The sequence below is a fragment of the Daucus carota genome, chromosome 3 (assembly GCF_001625215.2).
Source record: "Daucus carota subsp. sativus chromosome 3, DH1 v3.0, whole genome shotgun sequence".
In the NCBI taxonomy this organism is placed as follows: Eukaryota; Viridiplantae; Streptophyta; class Magnoliopsida; order Apiales; family Apiaceae; genus Daucus; species Daucus carota.
In genome coordinates, this window is record NC_030383.2 from 57,629,799 (window position 1) to 57,640,764 (window position 10,966).

General features: G+C 33.1%; 2 protein-coding genes across 2 annotated transcripts; one reads left to right on the top strand and one right to left on the bottom strand.

Annotated features, from left to right (window-relative positions):
• Nucleotides 1-7,395: 7,395 nt before the first annotated feature.
• Nucleotides 7,396-8,973, top strand: LOC108212914 (piriformospora indica-insensitive protein 2). The gene has a single exon (XM_017384625.2). The coding sequence runs from the start codon at nucleotides 7,471-7,473 to the stop codon at nucleotides 8,830-8,832; it is 1,362 nt and encodes a 453-aa protein (XP_017240114.1). The 5' UTR covers nucleotides 7,396-7,470; the 3' UTR covers nucleotides 8,833-8,973.
• Nucleotides 8,974-9,116: 143 nt separating this feature from the next.
• LOC108210604 (CRIB domain-containing protein RIC6) lies at nucleotides 9,117-10,698 on the bottom strand. Its single transcript, XM_017381962.2, has 4 exons — nucleotides 10,384-10,698; nucleotides 10,120-10,220; nucleotides 9,915-10,008; nucleotides 9,117-9,821 (listed from the first exon to the last, which is right to left on the bottom strand). Exons 1-4 carry the CDS (start codon nucleotides 10,439-10,441, stop codon nucleotides 9,337-9,339), a joined length of 738 nt encoding a protein of 245 aa, XP_017237451.1. The 5' UTR covers nucleotides 10,442-10,698; the 3' UTR covers nucleotides 9,117-9,336.
• Between the last annotated feature and the right edge of the window lie 268 nt (nucleotides 10,699-10,966).

Genomic DNA, 10,966 nt, shown 5'->3' on the forward strand with positions numbered 1-10,966 from the left:
ATTATCCGTATCCGGATAATATCCGGCGGATACGGATATTATTTTTCAAAAATTTGCGGATACGGATCCGGATTCGGATACGGTTTTCAGTAGGCGAATCCGGATACGGATATGGGCAAATCCGTATCCGTTTTATCCGTTTGACACCCCTAGTTTTAATTTTTGATATTTTTCATTCAAAAATTCCAGAAAATTATAAAAATAGAACGGAATGATGTGAGAGGCGCCACCTACGCGCCCCTCGCTTCTCCTTTATATAGGTATATTGATTGATTTCTCAAGAGTAAAATATATTTATGTATATAATTTGACATATTTTATTACTTAAAAATTTCATTAATTTTATAAATAATACGACTTATAAATTATATTAAAATTATTTTTAATATATAAAACTATATTAAAATTTATTTTTGATCTTCAAAAATATTTTACATATTATTTTTTAATATTAATGATTTCTAAAACAAATTATAAATGAAAATAAAAAAAATTCAGGAAAGGGAAATGAAATACCTGATGATGGGGGTGGGGAATGGATTATGAGGCATTTGGGGTAAACCTAAAACCAAAAGAAGGTAAAGGGAATGATAAATTTCATGAAACAAACAACAACAAAGGAAATGAAACTGGTTGTTTCCCTTTCCCTTTGCTAGTTACCCCTAACCAAACGGCCCCTTGATATACAAAGTGAGTAGTTAATAATTTTTTATTGAATAAAACTATTTTTTTTGAATAAAACTATTTTTATGTGGTGTAAGATTCGTATCTTTATTTTAGAAAGTTTTTTTTTTTTTTTGACAAAGTTATTTTAGAAAGTTAATAGTATATAACTATACTTTAGATGGTTTATATCAATATTTTGTTTTTTTTAAGAAATCAATATTTTTGTTTGAAACATATAGTGATAATCACGAATAAATATGTTTCCTATTTAGTTAAGTTTGATTCCATGCATGCAGACATTGCAATGTCCTTTATTAATAATAGTCGAATTAATACACATAATATGTCACTCATAAGTTGTTGATAAATTAATCTCAGTATGATTTTGAGATAATGTTATTTCAAAGAATGTTATAAACAATATATATAGAAACAAATGAGACGTGATATTTTCGTCCATTCTATTTCATTTTTGATTTATCAAATATATTTAGAATGTACATATATAATATGACTGAAATTAGCTCATTGGTTAAATAGGGGACTTAGAGCATCTCCAACGGCGTTGGCTATAATCGTTGGCTAAATTGGACCTGTAAGACATTATGTAAAATTTGCTGAACCTGCAAGACATTTTGCTTCAATGGTACTGACTATATTGGTTGGCTATAATTTAAAAATAGTATGTTATTAATATTTTAAATTGTTAAAATAGAATATATCAGTTCAATATAGTAATAAATGATGTACAATCTTCCTACAGATTTTCTTACAGACCTGTAGAGGTTCGACAAATTTAGTCATCCATAGGAGGTTGGCTAAATTTATAGACAACAGGTGAGCATGGTTGGAGTTGAGTTTTTGGAGCTGTTGGCTAAATTTTTTTATTTTAAGTAAGCCAACTCACCTTTTAGCCAAGGGCTTTAGATGGTTGGAGATGCTCTTATGGTCACAGTTTCAAATCCAAAAAGAAGAAAATATGTGATTATGCTTTTTGGATAAGATCCTCTAGAAAAATTGGTTTTCAGTCTGATTAGGCTTTGCTCGTGAGTAAGTTTGCTAATGAAAATTGCTATTAAAAAAAAAGGTTTGCTAATAAAAAGAAATGATAATTAATAGAGTAATTATAGCAAGATCTCAAGTATGTTATAAGGAAGTATTTTAAATATTTTGCATAATAAATTAATTTATATATTAAAATTTTATTATTTCTTTAATTTAAGATTTTAAGAATTGGAATATTTATCGAGAGAAGGAAAAAAGTGTAAAAAATGATCTGTACAGAGACAATATATCGAGAATAAGGTTTGTGGCAATGTGAGGAAGAGAATAAAAACGACCGGACGCTCGTGAGCCCATTCACTGTTGAGTATTTATTTTTTTGGGAAAATAGATTTTTTTGCCACTCAACAAAAATAAGTTATGAAACTATGTTTTATAAGAATCTTAAATACATGCTGAGCACTAGAGAAAATTTGTAAACTAATGAGAGGGACGGAGGGAGTAATAATAATATAAAATGATGCATTATATATAGAGGACAATCATCGAAAATTAAGTTTTCCTCTCTATTTATTTATCTCGAAAATTGTAATAAGATAAAAAGTTATTAAAATTTTTGAAGATAAATTTAAGAAAGATCTTAGATTGAGCTAGTCCATTGAAAGTTTAATAGCGAAAGATGATGCGTCATATCACTCAATTACACTTTATAGTATGAGAGGTGGTGAATTGTTTGAAGTCATTGATTTCATATTCATGATTTATTGAATTTTTAGAATCTAATTACTATTATTCCTGATTTTAATTTTTCATCAGCTCATTTTATATTACTATTGCTATATATAAGGATATAAACATACGACACATCATCAAAATATTAGATACTATCACTATGTATAAATGATGATACAAAAAATTATCATAATGCTAGTAATCAAATCCAAACCTAAGCTGGTGGCTAAAAACAAAACCAAACCTAACATTAGTGACTAAAAGAATAAAAAAATTAGTTGGGTGGTAAGTTTCTAAAAACACTATAAGTTGAGTGGCAAAAAAATCTATTTTCCCTATTTTTTTTGAAGTAAAGGCTGAGTTGAATGCCTCGCGGCCTTCGAGGTCTCAAATTTGTGCTTTCGGCCCAACTGTGAGGTTACTGGGTTCGAATAACTTATACTCTCCACCTCATCTGTTTACGTTGGAGTTGTGATGAAAACTCGGCACGAATTTTAATTTTCTCGTAAAATGTAGTTTAATAAATTATTTTAAACTTTTTTTTCTGAATAAAAATTTGTATGTTTAGATTTTTATAAAAAAAAAAATTTAAAAAAAGTTATAGAACTATGTTTTATATGCGGCTTAAAATGCGTGTCGAGCAGTGTGAAAAAATTATAAACAAATGAGAAGGACAGACGGAGTATAAAATAATACTCGGCATTAAATAAAATTAAGGGGAAAAAAAATCAAACTATACTACTCCCTCCGTCCCTCCCATTTCTTTACACTTTCTTTTTTGGGATGTCCCATCCATTTCTTTACATTTCAAAACTTACCCAAAATAGTCAACGGGTCCCACCACTTCTTCACTTTTCTTTCCTTTTCACACTACTTTTACTCCACTATCTTCTTTTTATACATTAAAAATCAATGGATCCTACCACTTCACCCACTTTTATTTCTCTTTTCCACTACTTTATACATATTTCTTAATCTCCGTGCTCAACCGAAATGATAAGAAATGGAAGGGACGGAGGGAGTACTTTAAATTGATCGATCAACGTGCCAACAATTCTGCAAAAAATAAGGAAAATTCTTGATAATATCCCATTCATCGATTTTATTTTTTTGGATAAAAGGAAGATCTGTAATAATAGTTAAATATGATATTTAAACCCGACAAGAGTTTAGAAATTTCAATTTAAAACTTAACTAGCGACTTTTGAGAAATCCCGTTAAGAAATTTGACGATGTTTGGATTAACAAGTCCGCTCTTAATTTATTTTCACATAATTCATTCCTTCACTATTCGCAATATACTCAATTACGTACACTTTTTTTTGTACCACTCATTTCGATTGTCTCATTTTCATTATCATCCAAACATGATGTCAAAATATATTTCGCGTGTCTTCTTCAATTGTATACAATTTTTCCATCGACACGTATTTTAAGATAAGTATTAAATCTATTTTCATGTATCTTAAAAAAGTTTTAGGATAAAATTTACACAGTCAATTTTTATTTGAAAACAAATAAATTTATTGAGCCACTAAAAATAAAAGAGTAAATGACAACAGGGTGGTCGTAGTTTTTCAAAATTTGTAAAAAATTGGTTGAACTTCAGAAATAGTATAATAGTGGCTGAAGTTTACTTTCGTCTTTTAATAAAGTGGCTCCCGTCAAGCACAGTCAACGTAACTTCGTTAACTTCAAAAATTTAAGAATAAATGGAAAGAGGGTGGCTGGAGTTTTTAAAAATTACAAATAATTGGCTGCCACTATTATGCAATTTTTGAAATCCAGTCACTATTTTGCAACTTTTGAAAACTCCAACCACCCTCTTGTCATATATTCTTAATTTTTAGGAGTTAAAGAGTTATATTAACGGCGGTTGACGAGAGCCACCTTATTGAAAGTTGGAATTAAACTTCATTCACTATTTTATTATTTTTAAAATCCAATCAATTTTTTGTAAATTTTGAAAAATTCCAACTACCCATTTGTCATTTACTCAAAATAAAATATGTGTCGAGTCCCATGTCCACCCACCCACGAAGCAACAGGTAAAAGTGGCATACTCCCTCCGTCCCAGCCATTTGTATACAAATGGTTGGGACACGGAGACCAAGAGATTGTGTAAGAAATGATTAAAGTTGGGTGAAAAATGAGTATAGTGGTGAGACCAATTTATATTTAAGTAATAGATTTGAGATAGTGGAGGAAAGTAGTTGGTGTAATACTAGTGTTTATATTATTATAGAATGGAGATAGTGGAAGAAAGTAGTTGTTGTAATAATGTTTTATACATCATTATATTATAAAAGTTTACTACTTTTGGAATATGTACAATTGGTGGGACGTCCCAAAAAGGAAACTGTATACAATTCATTGGGACAGAGGGAGTAAAATTTATACCACCATTTCATTCTTTTTTACCGGAGGCCCCCACAGGTAAAAACAGGAGAGAAGTAACAAGTGCAAGACCGCATGTTCTGTCACACACAGAATAGACAGTCCATCAAGTTCGTACACCGTAACAGAAGCCCAAACCTCCGCCACTCAAAACGTTACACGTGGCCAAAAGTATCAATTAAAACGAGACTGTTACACGTCGCTGTCAATGAGACAAAACGGCGGCTGCTGGTCGGCTCCGGCGCTGCCACCTTTCTCCGCTTTACTCTTCGCTCTGAGTGGTTTTGCCGGCGGCTATTTGCTCCGTTATCTCCTTTTCGTCGGCTTTTTAGATGCCTTTTCTAGGCTTCCTAGCTAGATTGCAAACATCGTTTGTATCAAAATTGATTCTTGCGATTTCTTTAAGTTGTATTTAATATTTTGAGGGATTTATTGGAGTTAAGTCAAGTTTAATGGAGGTTTTGTGTTTTTAATTTAAATTAATATTTTGAGGGATTTCTCTTTTGTCGAACTTAATATTTTGAGAGGATCCGAGTTAAGTCAAGTTTAATGGAACTTTTGTTTATTTTATTTGAATTTAGATTTTATCGATCAATTCAGATTTGCTTTTGTATTAATAAATATTAATATGATAGCACATATCGTGAGAAATATTGATTAAAAATTAATCTGGTAATTGGACTAAAAATCAGATATATTATAATATCATTATAATATTTAATATGTTATTTATAATATATCATTTAAGAGAAATTTATCTTAATTAATCAGATTTTCTATCCTGAAAAATTCAATCAGAGACTCAATCGAATCAAAAATTTTAAAAGAATGATATTTTCTAATATTTAAATTTATATTAACTAAGTAATAACTTGAATAGTTGTTTGAGTTACTCGTGAACAATTACAGTCGAATTGGGTTTGTGTTTTGGTTTTGTGTTGTTTTGAAGTATTTTTGTTTTCTTCAAGTTTTATAAAATTTACAAGTTCTAAACAAGAAAATATGATAAAAAATTATACGGTAATGTAATATGAATAATTTGGAGAGAGCATACGAAAGTAAATAGTTGAATGAAAATGTTATATCCAAAGCAAATTTTTAATTTTCAGAACAAACAAGCATGAAGATATTAATATGATCTCGTGCATACATAATAATAACAAATGAAAAAAACAATTTTAAAGAGTAATTTCATCTTTTCATGCTTTTTCAGCTCTGGATGTAAAAATTCGCTCTAAAATAACATTTCACAAATTGAAATATTTGTATCAAAATTTATTATATCCGGGTCGGATTTCAAATAAAGTTTTTACGAGCAGGCTACATGGCACCGCTCTACGACATGAATGCTAGTAATAATAATAACCATATTATTATGACAAAATGTCAAATCATAATTTAACCCACCCCTCTTTTCACTCCCCAAAAGCAAGAAAAGCACCCCAATCTCAACCCCCAAGACAAAAGATACGTACCATAACTATCAAACTCAGTCCTAAACACAAGCAGCAAATAATCATTAAAACGCCCCAAGAATCAGTTGGGTCTATCTCTATGCATGCAACGTGATTCCATTTTTACACAACGAGATTTGTATGTATTGCAGAAGAGTAAAGAGCAAGGCAGAAAAGAAGGTCAAAGTTGTCATTTTGTAGGTGCAGAGGAAAAGCAAAGCAGGGAGATCAAATCTCTGTCAATTCTTGATTCTTTACTTTCGTGTTTTTGGACAAACATCCTCTCTCTTGTTTCGGGTCTATATACTTTCATTCCCTAGTTTGATCGAGTCGAGATTTTTTAAATTTTTGTGTAATGTGCAAACCAATATTCATGCATATAATAAACACTACCTTGTGCTGTTTGTTGGTCTTTTTATTAAAATGAAATAAGAATTTTGATTGATATCATAAAATAAAATTGATTTTTTTGATTCATTTATCGAATATTTTAAAGTATTTTCTATAAACATGCATTCTATTCATTAATATTTTTAGAATTCTATTTTTACCATCAAAATAAAATAATAAAATATATTAAAATTATTTTTAAGCTTTGTCTTATTAACCCTAGTCACATGATAGTGATCATAAGATATTTTTACAGTATAGTATAAATCATAAAATATATAAAAAATTATCTTTTCTAAAATGAAGATATTTCAGAATTCTACTTTTGCCATTTTACAATCTTTTATTATTGATCATCAATTCTTTCATAAATCTAATTTTTTTCTTATTTAAATTGTTACTTCCATTTATTTTATATATGTTATTTAAATTTCCCGTCACAATTTTATATTATTGACCATATATATTACTTATATATGATAAAATATAAAATTTCATTTTGTTTTATATCACAAATATTAATTATAAGTAGATAAAATTTTAAGAATAATTTTTTTGTTACAAAATTTTTAAAAATATTAATTATATACTTATAAAAGGGTCAAAAAAGTCAAACAAACCATGAAGATCGGAGGGAATATATTTTTGTAATCCCATGATCTCTCTCACACAAAATCAATGTACACTTGTACTGCACAGGAAATTAAAACCAGCTAGCACTGTACAAACAGTACATAACACATGTATATATAAACACACAGCTCCACCAACACAGTTACTCTCCAATCTCGCAGCTCTCACAAATCTCTCTCCCTCTCTCTCTCTGAAAATGCATCTCTCCCACCCCCTGTTCCTCCTCACTCTCTCTCTCCTCTCCACTCTCTCCACCTCCCAGCCATCTCTCTCCTCTCTCGAGCAAGAATCTCTCTACCAAGTTCTCGAGTCAATCAACTCCGACATCTCGTGGCGCACTCTCTTCCCAGATGATCTTTGCTACTCCTCCCCACACGGTGTGGTTTGTGAGTATTTCACAATATCCGGCGCCGGCGCCGGCGACGAGTCCGTTCATGTGACTGAGCTGAGCTTTGGGTTCGTCTCGGATTACTCACCGAACCCACCTTGTAATCGTCACTCCAAGATCAATGTACCTGCTCTTTCAGCTTTTAAGGAGCTTAAGAAGCTGCTTTTCTACAAGTGCTTCACTGGAGATGAAGTTCCGGTGCCGGAATTCGAGGGGTTTAGTGGGGTTTTAGAGGAGCTGGTGTTCATCGAAAACCCATCTCTGGTGGGGCCCTTTAAGGGTGATATAAGGAGCTTGAGTAGTTTGAAAAGGTTTGTTTTGATTGGAAGTGGAGTTTATGGGTGGGTCCCACCTGGCCTAGGAGAGTTGAGTAGTTTGGAGCAGCTTACATTTTCAAGAAACAGGTTAAGTGGGGATATCTCAGGGGTAAATGTGTCAAAGTTGAGAAATTTGAAGGTTCTTGATTTGAGTTATAATGGGTTTTTTGGTAATTTGCCAGAGTCTTTTGGAGGGTTAGAGAGCTTGTTGAAGCTTGATTTGAGTTATAATGGGTTTCATGGTGAGGTGCCAATGAGTTTCAAGGGTTTAAGGAAGCTTGAGTTTCTTGATTTGAGTTATAACAGGTTTTTTAACTGTGGGGTCCCTTTGGTTCTTGGAGAAATGACTTGCTTGACGGAGGTTTATTTGAGTGGGAATGATCTTGGAGGGGAGATTCCTGAGATTTGGGAGAATCTTGGGGGTATTTTGGGACTTGGGTTGTCAAGAAATGGACTTATTGGCCATATTCCAGGCTCAATGGGGGTGTTTTTGAAGAATTTGTGCTATTTAGGGCTTGATAATAACAAGCTACAAGGGGAAGTGCCTAGTGAGTTTGGGACTTTGGAGATGGTGAGTGAGTTGAATCTTGAGAACAATAGTTTGAGTGGTGAAATCCCATTTGATGCTAAGTTTGTTTCGAAAATCGGTGGGAAGTTGAAGCTGAAAGGGAATTCACAACTTTGTGTTGATCAAGAGCTGAGAGTTGATGATCATTTAAAGCATTTGAAGTTGTGCAAGAAACCTGAAGTTCCCAGACTTGTGCTTCTTCATGACAGTGGTTCTTTGGTTGTGCTTGTTTCTCGGGTGGCGATCGCGATTTCTTGGGGTTTCAGCTTGTTCTTGATAAGTTAGGAGAAGGCAGATAGTTCAGAAACACTGACTAATGATAGGAAAAAGATTGCTAGTAGCTGGTAGTGATTAGTGATTAGGAAAATTAGCTGCAATTACAGATATGTAACTAAAGCTTAACAATTCCAAATGCAGATACATATAATCATGATTTTGTATTTTGTTAACTTTCCAATGTTAGAGTTTACGCTTTAAAGACGATCTCTTGGTCAAATGGTATGTTTGTCGCTCGCTCCGTTTACAAGAGGTCGAGGGTTTGAAATATTGATTTATCAGTAAAGAATTTACTCTGCTAATCTCCTACTAGAATTTGCTATATAATAAAAAAAAAACAGAGGAATGTTAACACCTTTACATTATATGCAACTCAGATAATGTGGCTTGTTCTTCTAGCCAATGGTATTACAATTTGCATGGAAAGGAAAAAAAGATGATTGTTCTACTCATTGGCTGAGTAATTGTAACACTAGCTACAAGATTTCGCAGGCAAAAATGAACAAGAACCTGTCAAGCCACCTCGACGTTGGGCTTCTGCACCTCTGGTACGAAAGATTGGAGCTTGGAAGCTGGTAGAAGCTCAGCGCCAGCTGCCATTGGTTTTGAATCAATGTCAACCGATCCAGGTTCAGAGAATGGGTCGGAGACTGTGTTTGAAGGGAGACTCTCTTGCGATGAGCCATCAACAGCCGGCTCATTGTCTTGGTCTTTAGGTTTTGGTGACCTGTGAGCAGATGAGTCTTTAGGTTTCTTGCGCCTTGTTTTCTTTGGAACATCCCCCTGGTCTGGTGCATCAGGGCTCAGCTCTTTGCTTCGTCGATTGCCTCTGCTACTTTCATCAGACTCCTTCCGTGGGTGTCTCCTCGGGTTCCTGGACTTGGATGGATCTCTTGATGGAGTCGGACTTGTTGCAGGGCTTTCTGAGAACTGGCGCCGCGATGATTTTGGCAATTCTGGCAGGTTTCTAGATTTTATGCTCTTCTTTCTTGATGAATCTGAACACACCAGGACAATTCAAGATCCTAAATAATTTTTATATTTTACCAACAACATTTCCAAAATGCAAAAACATTCCCAGCATTTTATACCTTGAGAAACCCATTTCTTTTCGGAATCCTCTGCAGGTGGTGCTGAGAAATCTAAGGGTTCTGATTGAGCAGCCCCTCCCTTGAACTCCTTCATCTGCATGAAGAAAAAATATATGTATAATATGATAATCATCTTTTGTTTTAGGCTTTAACATAATCCTTTAAAAAGTGCAAATTAATTTATTCTAAATAAGAAGATTAATACCCAGCTTGGAGATTCAAGTGAAGATGGTCCATCCCACCCTATATGAGCCACATGTTTTACATCTGTTGGTAAGCCAATCTGAATTTCTTCTCCTTTGTTGTCTGCATCATAATTTACAAATCATTAGTACACTTCTATTACGAGCGGAATAATGGTTTTCTATAAAAACCCGAGGGTAAAACCACAAATCCACTGTCGATCCCGACGTCGATGCATGATATTGCCATGCATGACACAAGGTATACCAGGAAGGAAATGGCTCACCAAATTTGTTAGAAATTTGCTTGAGGCCTTTCAGAAGGCCCTTCATTTTGGTCCCCATTATCCTCTACAACAATGCACTCCTCTTGGCTGAAAGTCCACCCCTGCCTTCTGAACAAGGAGGAACCTTTCAACTTCACCTCAGATCATGACCATATATGATCAAAAGGTGAAAATATTCCAGAGGAGATGGGGTAAAAATTGCCTTCAACAATTTTTTACTGCAAATATTGTTTTGCAGGGTGGTAAAAAATGAGGAAGAAGGGTAACTGTAACGATAAATTGCAGTTTAACCCCTCCACACTTGAGGTAAAGATTAGTTACCTATATATATCATGGTGTTTAAAGCAATTGTTTCGTTAATTTAATGGTAATTAAAGGATTGATAATTTCCTGTGTGGGTTGATTAAAACCAGACGTGTTGAGAATCTAGGACTCCTAATTTACATATTTCTTCACTTGAAGAATGCTAATTATAGATGAGCAAGTCCTGTCAAAAGACTACTAAAAACAAAAAGGGATTATATTTGTGCTAATTTCATACAAATTAGACTTTTTGCATTCCAAGTTTCCCGTGATTTTGCCT

Bases quoted from the DNA above. Each gene is read 5' to 3' on its own strand.
- LOC108212914 (XM_017384625.2), top strand. From the start codon at position 7,471: ATGCATCTCTCCCACCCCCTGTTCCTCCTCACTCTCTCTCTCCTCTCC.
- LOC108210604 (XM_017381962.2), bottom strand. From the start codon at position 10,441: ATGGGGACCAAAATGAAGGGCCTTCTGAAAGGCCTCAAGCAAATTTCT. The intron at 10,221-10,383 runs GTGAGCCATTTC...ATTATGATGCAG, and splicing joins GCAAATTTCTAACAAATTTG to ACAACAAAGGAGAAGAAATT. The intron at 10,009-10,119 runs GTATTAATCTTC...TTCTTCATGCAG, and splicing joins CACTTGAATCTCCAAGCTGG to ATGAAGGAGTTCAAGGGAGG.